Below are 19,010 nucleotides of genomic sequence, written 5' to 3' on the forward strand. Positions count from 1 at the left end.
TCTTCCTACATCCCTACTCTCACCCCTTTATCCTCATCTACTTTGTTTTATAGCATTCATCACCTAATGGTAGGTTATAAAATTTGAGTAGATATTCATTGCTCATTGTTTCTATCAGTTAAAATGTAAGCTCTTTGAAGGCAGGGATCTTTATTTCCTTCATTGATAGATTAAAAGTACTTAGTAAAGTGCCTGGGGGCATAATAGTTGCTCGAATATTTGTGGCAAATACCCTTTTTTGGGGGTGATGGGGAGAGAGTAATTAAAGAGCCACCCAAAATTTTGAAAGATTTCTAAGATAAATGTAAATAAGGAATCCTAAGTATTTTAAATAATTCATTAGAATTTAGTGTGACATTTTTCAAAGAAGACGGTTATTTCTTTCCATGTACTGCTGTTTAATTTATATTTCAGCCTTCCTCCAGGGAGCATGTTGGGCTGATCATTTCAGGAAGTAAAGCTTAAAAGATAAGGGAGCTTATTTTACTAAAACAAGAGAGAGGAAAGAAGGAATGCATTGACTCATGGTTAGGGGATTTCTAGGGAAACAGCCATTCTTCTATTTTATGCAGAGGGATGCCGTGTTCTATTTGTACCTCATTTATTTACCTATTGTTACGGATTGGTGAGTGTTTCTGAGCAGTTGAGTTTATTATAGAAATTTATGTTACCTGATTTATCCCAATTGGAAGAGAGAGAATACCACAGAGTGAGAATATAAATTTATATATACTTTATTATATATTTAATTAAAATGTATCTATATTTTATTAGAATGCCCTAAATTAGAGGCTTCAAAATGCTGATCTATTGACCAGTGCTATTTTGTAATAAAATGTTAGTGGCAAAATGAGAAGAATTAGGCTATCCATGTCCCTCAAATCATCAATCCCTAAGAATTAATTACAATTTTGTATAGAAATGCAATTATTAACTACAGTTACTCATCACAACATTGTTTATACTTGCAAAAAAAAAAGCAATCTAAATAGCTACTGAAATTTCAATGTCTATACAATGCAATTTTATGCAAAGTACAGAAATGTATTTAATAAAATGAGATATCCATCAAGTACTAAGTCAAAAAAGGAGATTTTAAGGCAGTATAATTGTGGTGTGTGTCATACATACAAGTATATTCAAGTATGAACAACTCAAATATAATAGCAGTGGTTATCGGGATAGTGGAGGGTTCTTTAAAAGGTTTCCCTGCCTGTATTTTATATTTTATATTCATATTTTTATACAATTAGAAATTGGAATGTACACGATACATAATAGCATTTATCAAAAGGTAAGTCAGTGTTTGTACTGTACCTTCATAATTTGGGGGTATTTCACTGACATCTGGTGTTAAAAAGACTTGAGGTTTGGAAGATGTGTTCTCTTCAATTTAATAGCTGTGTATGTTCAGCAAATGGAAGACTTCCGCATCTTTATACAACTCTTTAGTTTTTTCAATATCTGCACATGGGAAGCACTATGATCATTAGTACTAAACACGCACACACACACACACACACATTCACTCCTCAACAGCTTAGAACATACTTTCACACACTGTATCTCTTACAGCGAGGAAGCTGGGTTATATTATGGCTCTTGTTTTTAAAAAGTTCTATTTAAATGTTTTTATATTTAATATAAATTAAACTATAATTATAAATCTACAACTTATAAATTATAAATACAAATACTATTTAATAGATAATCAATAAATGTAATAATAAATATATAATTGGTAAAATACATAATTGATAAATATAATAAAAAATTTAACTATAGCAATTCATACGTATATAAATAATAAATATATAAGTATATAATCAATATATAAATAAACATATAATTCAAAAACTATTAAAATAAAATAATTATCAATTTAATTTATGATTATAATAAAATACATTTAATAATTATATTATTGAATATTAATAATTATTGATAAATTAATAAACATATCAATTTATATTTATAAATATAAATTAAATTATCATTAATTTATATTTAAAGGTTATATTATGGCTCTTGTTTTTAAAAAGTGGGGGTTTAAAGCTCATGTGTTTTGTGTGAGTTGTCCAAGTTCATTCAGCTGGTAAATTCTGGCCTCTGAAATTCAGATCTCTGTGCCTACCAAAATCAGGCTTTTAAAAAAATTTTTTACATGCAATGATATGCACAACTGCAAGCAACTAAATGGTATGCTCTTAAGAACACAGGGTACTTTTAAGAATATCTCCATCCCCCCTGGACCTAATATATGGCATCATTTGGAATTTTCTCCTTGAGCAGATGCCGGTATTCCAGCTACAGTCAGTAGCTGTGAAACACAGCTTCTGCTACAGAGAGAGAGAAAGAAAGGGATTGTGGCCTGCAGCATTTCATCAGTAGCTGTTTGAGCTGCTACTATGTTGCAAGTTCACATGATGATAGTGGCTGATTTGTCTTGCATTCTCTTGGCAGCCCACAGGGATTTAGATGAATTGGATTGAGAGTCAGATTGATTTCCAAGTTGCACCTGTTTTTGTGAATTTAACATTGGAAAAGATATCTGCCAACTTGTCAGTTCTCTTCTACGGCTGGCAATATTTTGAATAATAGATTTTTCCTTTGGACATTTGTTTGAGAAAAATAATCCAAATCTTATCAAAATAAAAATATTTCTATGATCATGACAGCTATTAAAAATGCTAAGTATAATATCCTTTCATGAATACTGTATATATTTAAAGCTACTGTGTTTAATAAGCTAAGGATATGTTAAGAGATGTTATCAGTCTATTTGGCACCTCAAACCTGATATGTTTATAACTTCTTTTTTTTTTAAAATAGGCTCCATGCTGGGCGTGGAGCCCAATGTGAGGTTTGAACTTAGACCCTGAGATCAAGACCTAAGCTGAAATCATGAGTTGGACGCTTACCCAATTGAGTCACCCAGGCGCCCCGAAACCATAGGCCTTGATCTAACCCACCCCTGCTCCAGTCCACTTCTAACAGCCTTTCCCAGTTCAGTCTTTGGTGACAATATCCTTCCAGTTGCTCAGGCTAAAACCTCAGTGTCATCCGTATGTCCTAGCCTCTTCTCACAACCTGTATCCAATCCATCGACAAATCTTGTTGAATTCGCCTTCAGAACATATTCAGTTTGGACTACTTCTCCCTCCTTGGGTTGCTTCCACTCTGAATCGAGAGTTACCAACCTGTCTCACACTGAGCATTGGCGGTTGCCTCCTCACTGGTCTCCTTGCTCTGTCCTAACCCCTTCTGGGGCAGTCTCAGTGCAACAGCAGGATTGATGCCTTTAACCTAGAGTAGTTCCTCTCACTCTCATGTCACAAAGGCCCAAACCATCCGTCACTTTCAAGTAAATGCCATAGTCATTCTAATGTCCTCCCAGGCCCCTTGTTACCACTCTGACCCCTTCGCTTACAGCTACTCTGGCCCCAACCCTATTCCAGCCACGCTGGCCTCTGCTGCTCCTCCAGTGCCCCAGGCCGCTCCTGCCTAGCCCTCTTCCCCACATGGCTCATGGCTCACTTCTAGAGCTTCCTTCAGGCTCTACTCAATTGCCAATATCCCAGTGAGACTTCTTGGCTTTTGTTCTCAAGCTCCCTACCTGAGTACCTGTCTTTATTTTTCTTCAAACTACTTACCATTATATGTTACTTATTAGTTTTATGCCCAGTCTGTCTCCCCTCCTAGGAAGTATATGTTGCAAGAGGTCAGGTATTTTTGTTTATTTTGCTAAAGGCTTGATCCCTAATGCCTGGAACTGTGCCTGGCACATATAGGGACTCAACAAATATTTGCTGACTATTTGTTCAACTAAAAGTTATTTCTTGGTTCTAGTTAGTACCTGGCATTGTATTGAGCATTAGAGTACTATATAAATGTTAGTCTTGCTAAACTATGCTTAAATATATCATTTTAATTAGGGGAATTTTAATTGGGAATGTGAAATGATTTCTTCTTAATCATTAGACTTTTAGGCACATGGAATTGATTTAAACAAATTTGCCAGAAATGTCCCATTTTAGGCATAAAACCACTGTTTGTACAGTTTATACACAATTCATACAGTATTATCTATAATAGCTTCTTTTATTTCAGCATATAAATTCAATTTATTATTTATAAACATATAACTATATAAATAAGTTTATTATTTATTTCAGCATATAAATTAAGCTGTCTCTTGTTTTTGTTTTCCAGAAAAGAGGCACAGTTAGATGAAGAAGGACAATTTCTTGTCAGAATAATATATGATGATTCTAAAACTTATGATTTGGTTGCTGCTGCAAGCAAAGTCCTCAGTAAGTTGAATGTGTCTTTCCTTCTTTGGCTAAGTTACACATAGAAGCCCAAAGGAATACATGAACCGAGATCCTATTATATTGTTAGTTAGGTTGTACACAGCACAATGGTGGAGGGAAGGCTCAGGCTTTCCTGAGTCCTAGTTTTCCTTCATAAGCTCTTTAAAGAGTGGAGAAACTCTCTGTAGCCCCTCACAGAAAATAATGTGTTGGGGTGAAAAAAAAATTATTGACACTTCATGTAATAATAACTTCAGTTATGGTATCAACAACACAGTAATTACAAAAGTGTAGTATACAGAAAATACTGTCCCTGAATCTCTCTTGTAATCTTGCATTCCATAACTATTGGTAAAAGAAATAAGAAACTGAGGTCTACATGAAAATTCCTACAAAGTAGGCAAAGTTTAAAAACAGCTTCATGGAAAAAAAAAAAAAAGTTGTTCTCAGAGTTATTCTCACGTGTTTAATTTACAATTAGGCTCCTATTTGGGTAAAATAGAAAGAAGTTTTTAGCTTTGCCACTAATAACTAGAAGAGCAAATATCTAATACAGGACACAAGAATTACAAAGAAAGAATGGAAAATTGTTAATAATAAAAATATCCTGCCTCATTGGTAATCAAAACTGAAACAAATATGAAATTTTATTCACAGATTTGGTTATTTTTAAAATTAAGCATCTAGTGTATTCAACAGTAGAGTCAAAGAGGAAGTCGCACACATTGTTAATCTGATCGTAAATTAAGACAACATTGTAGAGAATAATTTTGCATCATTAGTCAAGTCTCTTAAAAAAATGTGCAAACCCTTTAGGAATTTTTCCTCAAAGAATCGTTAGATCTATTTGCATTAAGATTGATGTATGTTTTCATTTTGAGATAACTTACATTATCAAAAACTAGAAAAGTCTATATTTTTGATACGAGTGTATTGTTAAATAAATTGTGTTAATGAGATGGCAATTAAAATAGATGTTACAGAAAAAATATAAAGATTTTAGGAAATATTAATGATTGAACATTAAGAAACAAAGCAGGATATTGGGGTACATGTTATATGTAACCAACTTACTAAATATGCATATTTATGTGAAGAAAACCATTTTTTTCCCCAAAATACTGTCACGTGCATTCTTGATGATTTTTTCTGTTTTTTCAGAAAAAAATAAGTTAATACATTAAATATAAGTTTTAAAAAGTTCAGAATTTATTGTGATAGTCAAGAAACTGATTGTTTTGCATGTAGGTACACATCTGTGCTCTTGACATGTCAATATTTTCTCTTCACAGATTTCATTGTATTGTTCAGGCCAGAAGTTTATCTTGTGATCAATGACTACTTCCACAAAAATTGAGGATAGTTTAATTTTTTAATTTTGCACCTGTTTTCATTCTTCCCATTAACAATATCCTAGCTGTAATGTATTTTATTGTCGTTGTTCTCCCAAACCTATAAACAGATCTCAATGCTGGGGAAATCCTCCAAATGTTCGGGAAGATGTTTTTTGTCTTTTGTCAAGAGTCTGGTTATGATACAATCTTGCGTGTCCTGGGATCTAATGTCAGAGAATTTCTACAGGTAAGCAATTTGAAATCCCACAGTTAAAAGCTCTGAGTTAGTGATTCTCAAACAGAGGCTCTAGAATACTTCTTACTCTGACAGCTGGATGACGGTGTCTTGCTGCTGAAATGGAATCACAGTGAATCCCATCAAGTAATTGGGTGGTCTTGAATACATTTTAGCATTTTTGTTTCATATTTTTTTCTTGAACTTTTGGTGGCTGACCTTGAATATTCAGGTTGTAAATTAATGTTCTTTGAAAATCTCAACATGGCCTATTGTGATCTGTTTAACTGCCCCCTTTTGCCTGGTTTATATGTGCTAGTAGTTGTGGTTTTATGTTTTAGATATATAATCTGGTCTTTTCTCTTTCAGTGTATTGGTTTGTATAGTATAATTAAATACTATGGCAGTGTCCATGATGTTCTCTGTTGGGCTCAAAGTTTAGGAGAAAGCAACATGTCTTTCAGGTGCTTGGCCACCAAAACAAGTTTGAGAAGGATTGCTTCTAGTTACATATTAATTAAGCTACTGTAGCAAAGAGAATAGGAGAGCACTCTCTAAGTCAGTTTCAGGTGAAGTGAAAGAAATAATGTACCCAACTGCCTTTGTCTCCTGTGCTTAAGTTACCTTAAAAGTTGGTACTAGTAAATTACCCATTAGATGAGAGACTATTTTTGGATTGCCTGCCCTATTTTAAGCACAGGCATCTGTAAGCCCCTCTTCTTGAAATCTGCTAAGGTTGAAAATTATGTGGTTGTTTGTAAAGGATTATTTCTAAACCAGCCGCTGAAAGCAGCCAGATCTTGCTGGAAAATGATGTCAGTGCAATACTAGCTGAACCCGAGCCCAGTTTTGAGGGAATGTAAACTACTTTCAGTCCAGCTGCATTATTGATTTAACAGCCAAAATAAGAACTGTAGTGTTTAATCAAAATATCTGTTGTTTACATAGTGACATTTTTCTTATAAACTTAAGACAGCATTAAATCAAGATGGAAACTGGTTTGCAATACCCTGCCATGGATTTACAGAACTACTGGTGTCAAAAGAAAAGCAAAAAAAAAAAAAACAAAAAAAAAAAAAAAAAAAAAAACCACAAAAAAACCTGCCAATTCCAAGAGAAGTCCCTGCCTGGAGATTTTTAAATTAAGCTTTAACAGGCTGTATTTAAATGAGTTATTTTAAATGGATCAAAGTTTGATATTTAAAGTTTACTGGGATTTTGGATTTTTGAATACATATTCTGTTTTTTAATACTTTGGTTGGCTGTTGTCACTTTATTGGCAGAGTTGCAATTTGCAGTTCCTCTGTCTTAACTTTGACGTTTGTTCTCAGTGGCCACATCTCCATAGCAGAACAGCTATCCAAAGGAGTTTACAAAGATTCATTTTAACCTCTACTCATTGTGATCATCCCGCTCAATTTGTAAGGGCACAATAGGAGAGGAAGCAGCCTCTTGGTGGGATTCCCTAGGTTCTAAAGCTGCACGTCCTGTAGGATATCTATTAGCCACTAAATATATGGTTACTAAGTATTTGAAAGGTGATGGACTGTAGGTAAAATACAGAACAGATTTCAAAGGAAGTACAAAAAAGGATACAAAATTGCTGATAAATATTTTATATAAATTCCGTGTGGAGATGATAATATTTTGGATATGCTGAGTTTTATAAAAATATATCATGAACATTAATTTCACCTATTTCTTTTTTCCTTTTTTAACCATGGCCACTAGAAACTTGAACATTACTTAAGTGGTTAATATCTATCTGTGCTTTGCTCTGGTGACTTTTATCACCTTCTGTTTCCACTGGATGGTGTTACTTTAAGTAGCCCTAAGTCCTTTTTCCTCCAAGTCAATATACAACTTTAGTTAATATATCTTTAAATTACATATGATTTTGGGTTTCTTTCACTGTGAGTGTGAAGGATGAAGAAACTAGAAAGTTAGAATACTGTGAAGTTTTTGCCAATAGTGGATATTTTTAATCTCTTTTTTTCCCTGTTTTTCAAATTGCATATCTTACCGACAAATTGAATGAATTAAAATACTTAGGTATTTATCTTATGATTAGGCTATTTACATAGAAATTAAATGAATATTTTTTCTGTATAAGTGATGACAGAATAAAGTAACTGATTTTCATAAATTGTCTTAAGATCCTCATTTCCATATACAAATTGTCATTTTATAAATTATATACATTATATAAATTAATAAAATATTCTTTTTCATAGACTTTAATCTTTCACTGAAGAGTAAGATAAACTGGGTCTCATTTTAAAGAGTTTAAAAACCTTTCTTTTTCACCCCCTGATTTTAATAAATCATCAAAGCCTTAAAATCTATTTCCTAAATACTGTATTTTGAGAATTCTTTCACTTTTTTTTGTTTCCTCTACACTTTTGCGTGAGCTATTATTCTTTAGAGATTGGATGGTTTCCCAGCCTCTCTTCGAGCCTCTTCTAATCTCTTCTCCATTCTATAACTCTACTGTTTTTCCTGAGATGCAAATCTATTTCATTATGTCATTTTCTTGCTTAAATCCTTCAATGATTCCCAATTATTCACTAGAAAAGGTAGAAAGTAATTAAAATGATTGAAACTACTTACATCCCCTATCCATACTTCCTCTTCCTCTCCTGCAGCCTGGCGAAACAGAACTTCTTTTGGAATCTTTGTTTTTATTTTGTTCTTCCCTTTGTCTGGAACACTGTTACTGATACTTTCACCTAAATAAATCCTGTTTATCCCATTGGTCAAATTACTTCTTCCAGGAGGACACCACTGCCCTCCAATCGCTGCCCCTTCTGAGTCAGGGTAATTGGCACTTCCCACATTTTCACAGTACACATATTTCCCCAGCCCTCGTATTTCTCACACTCTATTATCATTTCCTGTTTCTTGGGCTGGAATGTAAACTTCATGGAGCCAGAGACCATGTATAATCTCCTAATGATGGTATCTCCACAGATACAATCTGTATCTGGAAATGAATAAATATCATTTTTGAAGATTGAGGAATGAAGATTTGTGGTTTGTATAAAAAGAGGAAGAAAGTACCTCAACAGCTCAAGATTAATTCTTTTACTAGAGATGACAACTTATATTTATTTTATTATTATTATTCTGTTAATGAGACTATATATCTTTTTAAGAAATGAATTATAGTTTGAAATGTATAATGATAGACACACAGTAGACCAATTTCCACCTCGTGTGGACGTGGCAAATTGCTATTTATTAATTAATTTATGTTACATTATTTTATCTAGAAACTTTTATTTTTTATTTTTTTTTTTTAAGATTTTATTTATCTATTTGACAGACAGAGATCACAAGTAGGCAGAGAGGCAGGCAGAGAGAGAGGAGGAAGCAGGATCCCCGCAGAGCAGAAAGCCTGATGCAGGGCTGGATCCCAGGACCCTGGGATCATGACCTGAGTCGAAGGCAGAGGCTTTAACCCACTGAGCCATCTAGGCGCCCCTATCTAGAAACTTTTAAAATCATCATTCTAATATCTCCACTTGGAGTTCCCAGGCAACAATAAAATAGTTACTGGAATTACAACGTGGAGAACCATTTGACTATGCTTTTAGGCTGGACAGCTGTGACCACTCATCATGATTCCAGGGAGGAATTCCTTGGAAGTTGTCTTTCCTCAGCTTCTCAGTTGGATACGTTATTAAGAATGGTTCTTAGGGCATGCGGGTGGCTCAGTAGGTTAAGCATCCGACTCTTGATTTTGGCTCAGGTCATGATCTCACCGTCCTGAGATCAAGCCCTGTGTCAGCTCTGCCCTGGATGTAGGGACTGCTTAAGATTCTCTTTTCCTCTCCCTCTGTCCCTTCCCACTCCCCTCTCTCTTGCTCTCTTAAAAAAAAAAAGTAGATAAACCTTCAAATTTATTATTATCCTTTAGTTGATTTAGCAAATGGAAATATGATTTATCAAAGAGATAAAGAAAAACAGGACATTCTGATTTTTAAATTTTGTACATTTTACTTGGATATATTGTCTTACAGATAAGACCATGTTTTAGCAAGAATTTTTCTTCTATTCTGTCATTTTCTTAATTGTAAATAGGAATAAAATGTGCAGTTTCATGCTGCTATTTTTTTTTTTTTTAGATTTTATTTATTTATTTGACAGAGATCACAGGTAGGCAGAGAGGCAGGCAGAGAGAGAGAGGGAGAAGCAGGCTCCCTGCTGAGCGGAGAGCCTGATGCGGGGCTCCATCCCAGTACCCTGGGATCATGACCTGAGCTGAAGGCAGAGGCTTAACCCACTGAGCCACCCAGGTGCCCCTCATGCTGCTATTGTAGTAGATTTCTATTTGAAGGTTCTAGTATATTGAATAAAATAGTGCAAAAACAATGTAGGGTTTGAAACCTTCATTTAAAAAAAGAAAGGGGTGCCTATGTGGCTCAGTGGGGTAAACCTCTGCCTCTGGCTCAGGTCATGATCTCAGAGTCCTGGGATTGAGCCCCACATCAGTCTGTCTGCTCAGTGGGGAGCCTACTTCCCCTTCTCCTGCCTCTGCATACTTGTGCTTTCTCTCTCTGTCAAATAAATAAATAAAATCTTTAAAAAAAATAAGAAAAAAAAAGAGAGAAAGGAATGTTCGATTTGACAGTATTTCCACCTTAATCCACACTCATCTTACTTCCAGTGTCCTATTTGCATTATTGCTGATTGAGTTTTCCAAAAATCACTGCATTAATATGTCCCATTTCACATGTTCCCCTGAAATATGATTTTGCCCCTCCCATCACAAAGCAGAATTTGCCTTCCCTTGAATCTTGGTTGACTTTAGTGATTATTTGACCAATAGAACATGGCAGAAGTAACATTTTGATACTACCTAGGCTTGTTCATAAGAAGTCTTAAAGTTTCCACCTGAGTATCTTGGAATAGTTACTCTTGGGATGCTCACTCCAGGAACCCAGTGTCTTGAAGTGAGAAGCTCAAGCCACACGCAGAGGTCACGTGTGGGCTCTCAGACAGCGGTGCTTGCTGAACTCCCAGCAAAGGGCTGACAACTACCACCAGCCCTTTGGGTGACCTGTCCTGGGGAAACAGCCTGGTAGAACATTATGATGACACCATCCCCAGCTTCATGTACAGCAACGCAAGAATTTCCCGAGTCCAGAAAATTCATAGACTGACTAGGGATAATAATATCTTACTGTTTTAAGCCAATAAATTTGGGGTGCTTTGACACACAGTAATGCATAATTGGCACAGCAGCCTGAGTATTGTTCTCTTCTTCATTTTTTATGTCTGTGTTACTATGAACTTGTACACTTATACACACATGTACAGATGAGTCAAGAGTTTTGAGCCACCATGTCTGATCAGATTAGAATGATATACAGCCTCAGGGAATGAAACCCAAGTCAATCCCACAGGACCACCCATTCATTCTCACTGGTGTTATATTACTGTTACATTGTATATTCTTTACATCCCAATACTTTTACAGAGGTAAAATGAAATTCAAATGAGCATGGAAAGCTGCCAGGTTGCCTCATGAAAACTAGATGAGCATTGAGCAATCTTAGAGATTAGTAAGGATTTAAATTATGAGTCTGCTTATATGCGAATCTCAGTTGAATAGCAAGCAAATACTCTGTTACCATTTGTTGGAAACGCTGGTTCCTTGCACTAATTTTGGTGTGGCGGCATTTTCACTCATTCATTCATGATGTTCCTTTACCAGCACCTTTGTGCAGCCTGCAGTGAAATTTACTTCAAATTCAGGTTGACTCAAGGTTTTGGCTTTTAACACATGGCAGTGATTTAGCTAGCCCACTAGGAGCATTCTGGAATTGATGGCGGATCAAAATTCTTAAACGTTTGTGTGAAGTGTTATTTTGGGAAATAGGAGGATTTTCCTGAACAGCTGTGAAATTCGAATACTTCCCTAAATTATTTATAATATTTCTTGGGCAAAAATGCACTATTCATTTTATTTTTAACTTTTGAATTTCAAAAGGACCTGTTTCTCTCAACATCCTCAAAATGGCAGTTTCTATAACCTGCAGTTTTAAAATGGACAAGTATGGACTTATGAAGGAAGATGAGTATTTTAGAATTGTAAGACTGTTTTTTCTTTTGGAATAACGGACATATATTTTCACAGTTTTATAAAATATTGCCGATTGAAGTGTGTCAATGGGATATTTTTTTAAACATGGATTTAAAAGCAATATAATAAGTAAAATATTTTACACAGGTAATTCTAAGACTATTTGCCTTTTTTTCTTTAATTAACGTATTTTTCTTGAGAGTATGGTAATGATAATTATATGTAGTTTTAACAGTATTACCAGTGAAATAATTTTAGTGATCCTGATACAGTTTCTTTTTAAATAGAGCCTTGCATTATTTCTTCTTAAAAAGATTCTCTGTATCTTTTCAGTTGGAAGGCTATTTCCCATGGTAGTTCCAAGAGGAAAAGGCAGGAGGAGTGTCATGAAAGCTTCTTTCTTGTTCTGATCTCATGCTATTCACACCCCAACCTTGGTGCTTCCTGTTACATGGGTTGGGTTTTCCATCTTTATTTAGGTCCTGTTTGTTTCATTTTTGATGTTCAAATTCTAAAATGACTTATTTCTTATGAAACTTGACAAAATATGTTTAGAATATCATGCTGTTTATACAAATGTTGGTGTTCGTCATGTTTTTCCACAAGTATAAGAAGTAAAAAGATAAGAAATGCTTCATCTCATCTTCCTTCCTTAAAAAAGAGAGGTTGGAGGGGCTCCTGGGTGGCTCAGTGGGTTAAGGCCTCTGCCTTCAGCTCAGGTCATGATCCCAGGGTCCTGGGATCCAGCCCCACATCTGGCTTTCTGCTCTGCAGGGAGCTGGCTTCCCCCTCATTCTCTCTGCCTGCCTCTCTGCCTACTTGTGATCTCTGTCAAATAAATAAATAAAATCTTAAAAAAAAACAACAACAACAACAAAAAGAGAGGTTGGAAATGACTGGTTTTTAAGGATTTCTTCCCATTCGAAATCTCGGTTATGTTCTCCAGTAACACAGGCAACTCCCTCCTCCTTGTTCACTAGGATAAGGCTACTTGGCAACTGAAAAATCTCTCTTAAAACGTTCAAGATGAGGACTTACTCCACCCACTTAACATGTGGATCATTTAGAGATTTTTCATTAGATGCTGAGGAAGCAGGGAAATGAGGTAGTTGATTCCTGGAAACTCTGTCTCTGTAATTATGTATGAACTTATTTTTACTGTGCATATTACAGAGACAACTTTCATTTATTTCGAACCATTCCAAGATCTTTGAAAATATGGAACTTCAAAGTATTTCTCAAAGGAATAATAAATTCTCATTTGTTTCCTAAATCTGTGGATTGTGCTAAATCCAGAACCCCAGCACAGTTTCCCAGGATGCCAGCACTCATTTTTCTTCTGTAACTAATAAATGCTAGGTCACAAGATGAATTGGACTTACGGATTAGCAGAATTCCTGAGGAGAAAAAGTATATTTGTTTTGCTTATAGAAAATGCAGTAAAATGATACCAGAACATAAGAGGTGACATGAAAATCTGACTACCCTTTTTGTCATCTTGAGAGAAAATAGATAAATGGACCTGCTCTCTTATCCCTTTCTTGTTCTCTGACTTTATAAAGCTCAGAAGAATGAAATCAGAGCAGACTTAAGCTCTGCTTTATTGTTTGCTGGGAATTTACTGTGCTGAAATACATGTGTTTACTTTTTTTTTAATGTCTCTTTTATGTACGTATACTTCTTTGTAACTGGTCATTCAGGTCTTTTTTTGTATACCTATTCCCATGGTATATTTAGAAATAAGACAGAATACCAATTTTAAAATGAAATTCTTGTTCTCCAGAATACATTGTTACCGTCATGTAGATGAAGAATTAACTGTATAGAGAACATATTGTAAGAAGTGGACAGAGTTGTCCCTTGGCTTTTTTGAGAATCTTTTTTTGCGGACTTTCTGGTTGCTGCAAACACGTGCAACATAACTATGAAGAAGGCTCATTTTTAGCAACAGAAATGTACTCAAATGAAATCAACTTAATTTTTAATCATGAAGTCCATTTTTAATAGTAGACAAGCTGTGGTCATCACTTGAATTTTGAAAGAATAAAACCAAGTAAGGAAAGCTGTAACTAAAGAAATCCCGAGAGAATTTTGTATGTTAGATACTATCTAAAGAAAATCAATCTTAGATTAAGAGGTGTTAAATCTTTTAGGCTCCAGGGAAGAACTTTACTTGTCCATTTAATTAATAGCAAATTCAATAAAGAGGTTTACGTAAAGCTCTGGAGAGTTGGTTACTGCAAAAACTTAAAAGATGTGCCTTCTGACCTGGTGCGTTTTGTATTCCACTGCTTTAAAGTGATAAATATAAGCAATATTTAATTTTCAATTTTAATGCATTAGTATTATCAGTATTTTTATTTAAATTAAAATGGGTCCACATTTAAGGGGCAGTGTTTACCTTTGTGTGACTTGTGTGACTCGTGGAAAGTGGTCTTGGGAGATCCTGGCCAATCTCTGGCCTTCATGGGCATCAGCGGTGCTGCTAATGTAAATGGTGCCAGTTGTTACTGTCTCATGCCATCTGTGTAGTTGCATATAGAAATGTGCTAATGATACAATATGACATGAGAGGAAAATATGTGAGTATGGAAGTGAGGTTGGCATATTGATTTATGATATATTTGAACATTTTGCAGAGGAAAAATGTAAAGAAATTAAGATACATATGTCAAGTTCTCATTAGACTCCTTTTTTCTTTGAAATCAGCCACAGCATAGTACTTGGGCCTGACTACATTAGGACATTTCCTAAATGCAGCAATAAGTTCAGTTTTTACTTTGTGAGAAATGGAAATAAGTATCACACTTTGTTGGTGATATTTCTTCTTACCAGATTTTCTCTTACATTTTCCTGCAATACTGGTAGTGGTAGAAGGGATCTGGAAGAGTTATAAAGGAACAGTCTTCACTTTTTCCCTTTCCAGGGAAGAATTTCCATGAGGAAAACTTACAGGAAGAACTAACTTCCTATGACTCAACCACGTAAAATAGTTTTAGGCCTTCAGTGGTTTGCAGTTTCTAGGAACTGGCCAATACTTAGTGTCCACCATATTGGATTGTTTTTATGTGGTAATAGCAACCTCTAGAGGCAATCAGGATGAACTGAAATTTTTAAGAGCAGACCTGATTTAATTATAACAGGTGTAATTTTCAGGAAGAAAACAAAAATCTCTAGGCATGAAGGCAATTGAAGAAGAAACCAGACTGTTGAAACATTTCTCTGAATCAGAATGTCAGCCTTTCATGACCTAGCTCAGGGCTTCTCTTCACGCTGAAGTCTTTGGACCCCATTCTTTCAGTCTGAGCTATTGGCTCTGATATTTATGCCTCAAAAGCCACTCTGCACTTTGGTTTGTGATATGAACCATGAGGGGCTTAACATCAAAGTCTATGTCATGCAGGTTTGTATCTGACCCTCTACCCTGCCTCTAGCTTGTCCCTCATACAGTTCATAATATATAATGCATATGGAATAGCTATAGAATGACTGAATCTTTGAATGGAAGGGACAGAAAACTATAAACCACAGTGCCATCGGTGCCCTGGTGGAGTATTTCTTGGATTTGAGCACCCAAGGAGCCATCTTGTACTTACATCCTAATATCTTACTGGATTCTTCTGTTTCCCTAAATTGGCTTCTTTGAGACATTTGGAACCTGAACCATAGTTCAATTTTGGCCTATCTCCTTCTTTTTTATGCATTCTTTTATGCTCATGGGATTCTGAAACTAATTTATTTTACCCATTTGTTTTTAGTGATAATGACCAGTTATTGATAGATTACTATTTACCAGTTTACTTATTATCAGTTATTGATAAATTACTATTTGCTTGGTGTATTAGTTTTTATTGCTGCTATGCCAAATTACCACAAATGTAAGTGCCCAAAACAAAATAAATGTATTCTATTTTTAAAATTTATTAATTATTTTTATTAACATGTAATGTATTATTTGCCCCAGGGGTACAGGTCTGTGAATTGTCAGGAATATTGCATTTTTTTAAAGTCAAAGCCCATTCAGGTCTCACTAGACTATAATGAAGGTGCCAGCAGGACCATGTTCCTTTATGTAGTCTCTAGGGCATAATTGTTTCCTTGTTCATTCAGGTGTTGACAGTTCAATTCCCTGCTGTTACTGGGCTGAGGACAATGTCGTGTTTTAAATCAAAGTCTACTTAATTCTAAAGCTACGTCACTCTTAATTCTTATAACCTGCTGTGCTGTGCATATCCTACTACATATATGTAACACACACACGCTAACACTATGAGCTGTTTATTTGAAAAACCATGTTGGACCAAATGAAACATACAGTTTGCACCATTTCTCCTGGTGATCTTTATATAAATAACTTTTGTGTATTAGTGAGTAATACAGGATGCTAGGTTCTATGCTAATGGTAAAGCTGTAAGTACAGAAAATATTTATTGGTAAATGTATTGTTTTCCAAGATTCTGTTCCAAAAGATAATTATTTCACAGGTCAGCTGTGACACTCTATCTTGATTGGAGGCTACTAATGAATATGAAACAATCCTGCTATTTTAATTTATAAAATGCTTTTAATTCTAAAATATTATTTCACAAAATAATATGCTTGTTTCATATGCTTATCACTGATACAGGTTTTTGCATTAATACTTTTTAGGATTGTGGTTTAAACGGAGGGTAATACGTGATCACTTTGGGCATCCATATTGCTTATCATAACATGCATATACAACTTTCCCAAGCTCCTATAAATTTGCATATCTTTGTTTTAGCCCATAATTATGTTTTTCTTGCTTCGGGCATTCTTTTTACATACCACTTATTTATCCTTCTTTCAAGTGTATTAACTGTTAATAGCCATAGATATTTGTCTTAATCATACCACTTTAGCTTTAAGTTCTCTATGGCTCTTACTTTACAGTTGTTTCGTTGCACAGGGGAAGGTTGTGCTATGTGAATGTTCAAACAGTCATTCTGCCAACCAACCTCAGACTCAAGCCCTGTTTCCTAATCTTGTTTTCTCAATGTCAGCTGCCGTTGTGGGGGCATCATTTATTCATTGTATTTCCTCTTTATTGCAGAACCTTGATGCTCTGCATGACCATCTTGCTACTATCTACCCAGGTATGCGTGCCCCTTCCTTTAGGTGCACTGATGCAGAAAAGGGCAAAGGACTCATTCTGCACTACTACTCAGAGAGAGAAGGTCTTCAGGATATTGTCATCGGAATCATCAAAACAGTAGCTCAGCAGATACATGGCACCGAAATAGACATGAAGGTAATGGTCAGTGAGGGAGACTCTTCTGAACACATCTGACATATGAGATATTGAACATGATAGTCCATGAATTTACCTTTAGTTATCAGTGCTGATGGACCTCATCAGGGTATATTTGAGCCCTAACAGTGCCGCACCAGCAATATTCTATATTTGGTCTTAGAGGTCATTCTACAGGATATTTTTTCCTTGTGGTGGCAGATAGCTCTTCCCACATATACATTGCTTAAGGCAATATGAAACCTAGTTTGCATCTCCTGTGAGCACGTACCAGCTGGGCAGCAGAAGGCTATGTGACTGGCTAAGCTGTAGCCTTTAGCATACAAAAACAAAAACAAAAACAAAAACAAAAACAAAAAAACCCATAATATGAATAGTCAGATTCTAAAAGAATATAAAATTAGATACTGTTTTGCTATTTAATATTTCTTTAAAAAATTTTTTTTTGGTCTGTTCCCCAAATAGAGTTGGAATCTCTCATTTTGTGATCTAAAAAATTCGCTTTTTTTTTTTTTTTTTTTTTTTAAATTAGATTACAGGGTGAAAAAAGCCAGGTCTTCTACTTTGGAAATTGTGTTGCTATGGATAATACACGCTCTTAGCTCCGTACAATAAAGAGAACCATTGCTTGACTCTTTGTAACCCACACAGTCTCTCCTAGTCAGCTGCTTTTTGTGTGCTCAGCACCTTCAGCCTTGAGAGCCATCTTTCAGTTGCCCCAAGTTTGAGAAAATTTGGGAGGGGGATCTCCTATTTCTGCTCTTTTTTTAATGGATATTTCCTAGATGCCAGAGTTATGTTCTAGCACAGATGTGAAGCTCAAACTTTAAGTAGCATATTAGGCCAAATAAAAATTGTAGCATTTGAATTGAGGATATTGGAAAGGCACCCCAGGTCGTCCATCTAGTGATGTCATGTTAGGCTTTGTGCTTTTCTTTCTTTAGGAATTGGTATTGATGAGGCACTTGATCGTGATTCCTAGGTGCAGCCTTAGTTTTTCTATAACTAGAGAGTGGGACTCTATATAATGTGACATTATCAAATCCAGAGACATTTAAAAGTGAAATTAAAACCTGGGGCAAAGAATCAAAATTTATCCATGATTAGGAGTCTCACTGGAATTTAGTCAAAATATTAGAATATGCCTTTCATTTCTAATCCTGGCACCAAGCTAACTGAACCAAGCTAATTGCATCTGTACTAAGTGAGCCTTCATCAGGGGCTTTATTCCCACTGTGTCTAACTACTCTTGGTTTGGTTTGGTTTGGTTTGGTTTATTTAGGCAAGTTGAGCAAGAGACAAGCACATAGAAACTTCAGGAAAGAAACACAAAACATACTTGGATACTGTAGTTGCTATGGTTAGCATATCTGTTATGGAAGGTGGACAGCCATTAGCATACTCTATATAAAATTAAAGTTTTTACTTAGTTACATGGTTTAATTACATAGCTTTATATGTTATTTAGGTTGCCTTATGGCCTTTATTGATTCAAGTACTCCATCACAGAATTCTGAAATATTTTCATTTTTAGTTATGTTTTGTATATTTAATTTTTGTCAAAGGCACTGTTTTAATTTCCTGAAGTATTCTTATGTCAAATCTGTAAGCTTAACAGGTCTGGAGCTACCAGACAATTTAACTACTTAAGGAATATTATACCATGTCAAGAAGTAATATACCAAGGACACATTAAAAACATGATCGGAGAGCAACTCATTTTAACAATTTAATCAAAGCAAAAGAGCAGAATTGAGGAATTAATTAG

The 19,010-nt window shown here is 35.2% G+C and overlaps 1 protein-coding gene across 3 annotated transcripts in view; it reads left to right on the forward strand.

Moving 5' to 3' along the window:
• GUCY1B1 (guanylate cyclase 1 soluble subunit beta 1) overlaps positions 1 to 19,010 on the forward strand; it is a 47,296-nt gene that overhangs the window by 13,415 nt on the left and 14,871 nt on the right. For all 3 annotated transcript variants that reach the window (XM_032862924.1, XM_032862933.1, XM_032862942.1), the window contains 3 exons: positions 4,213 to 4,313; positions 5,776 to 5,894; positions 17,045 to 17,242. In XM_032862924.1, the coding sequence (XP_032718815.1) occupies positions 4,213 to 4,313; positions 5,776 to 5,894; positions 17,045 to 17,242 (418 nt within the window). The remainder of the gene's footprint in view (positions 1 to 4,212; positions 4,314 to 5,775; positions 5,895 to 17,044; positions 17,243 to 19,010) is intronic.

Source organism: Lontra canadensis, unplaced genomic scaffold, assembly GCF_010015895.1.
Source record: "Lontra canadensis isolate GAN:19392208 unplaced genomic scaffold, GSC_riverotter_1.0 scaffold1, whole genome shotgun sequence".
In the NCBI taxonomy this organism is placed as follows: Eukaryota; Metazoa; Chordata; class Mammalia; order Carnivora; family Mustelidae; genus Lontra; species Lontra canadensis.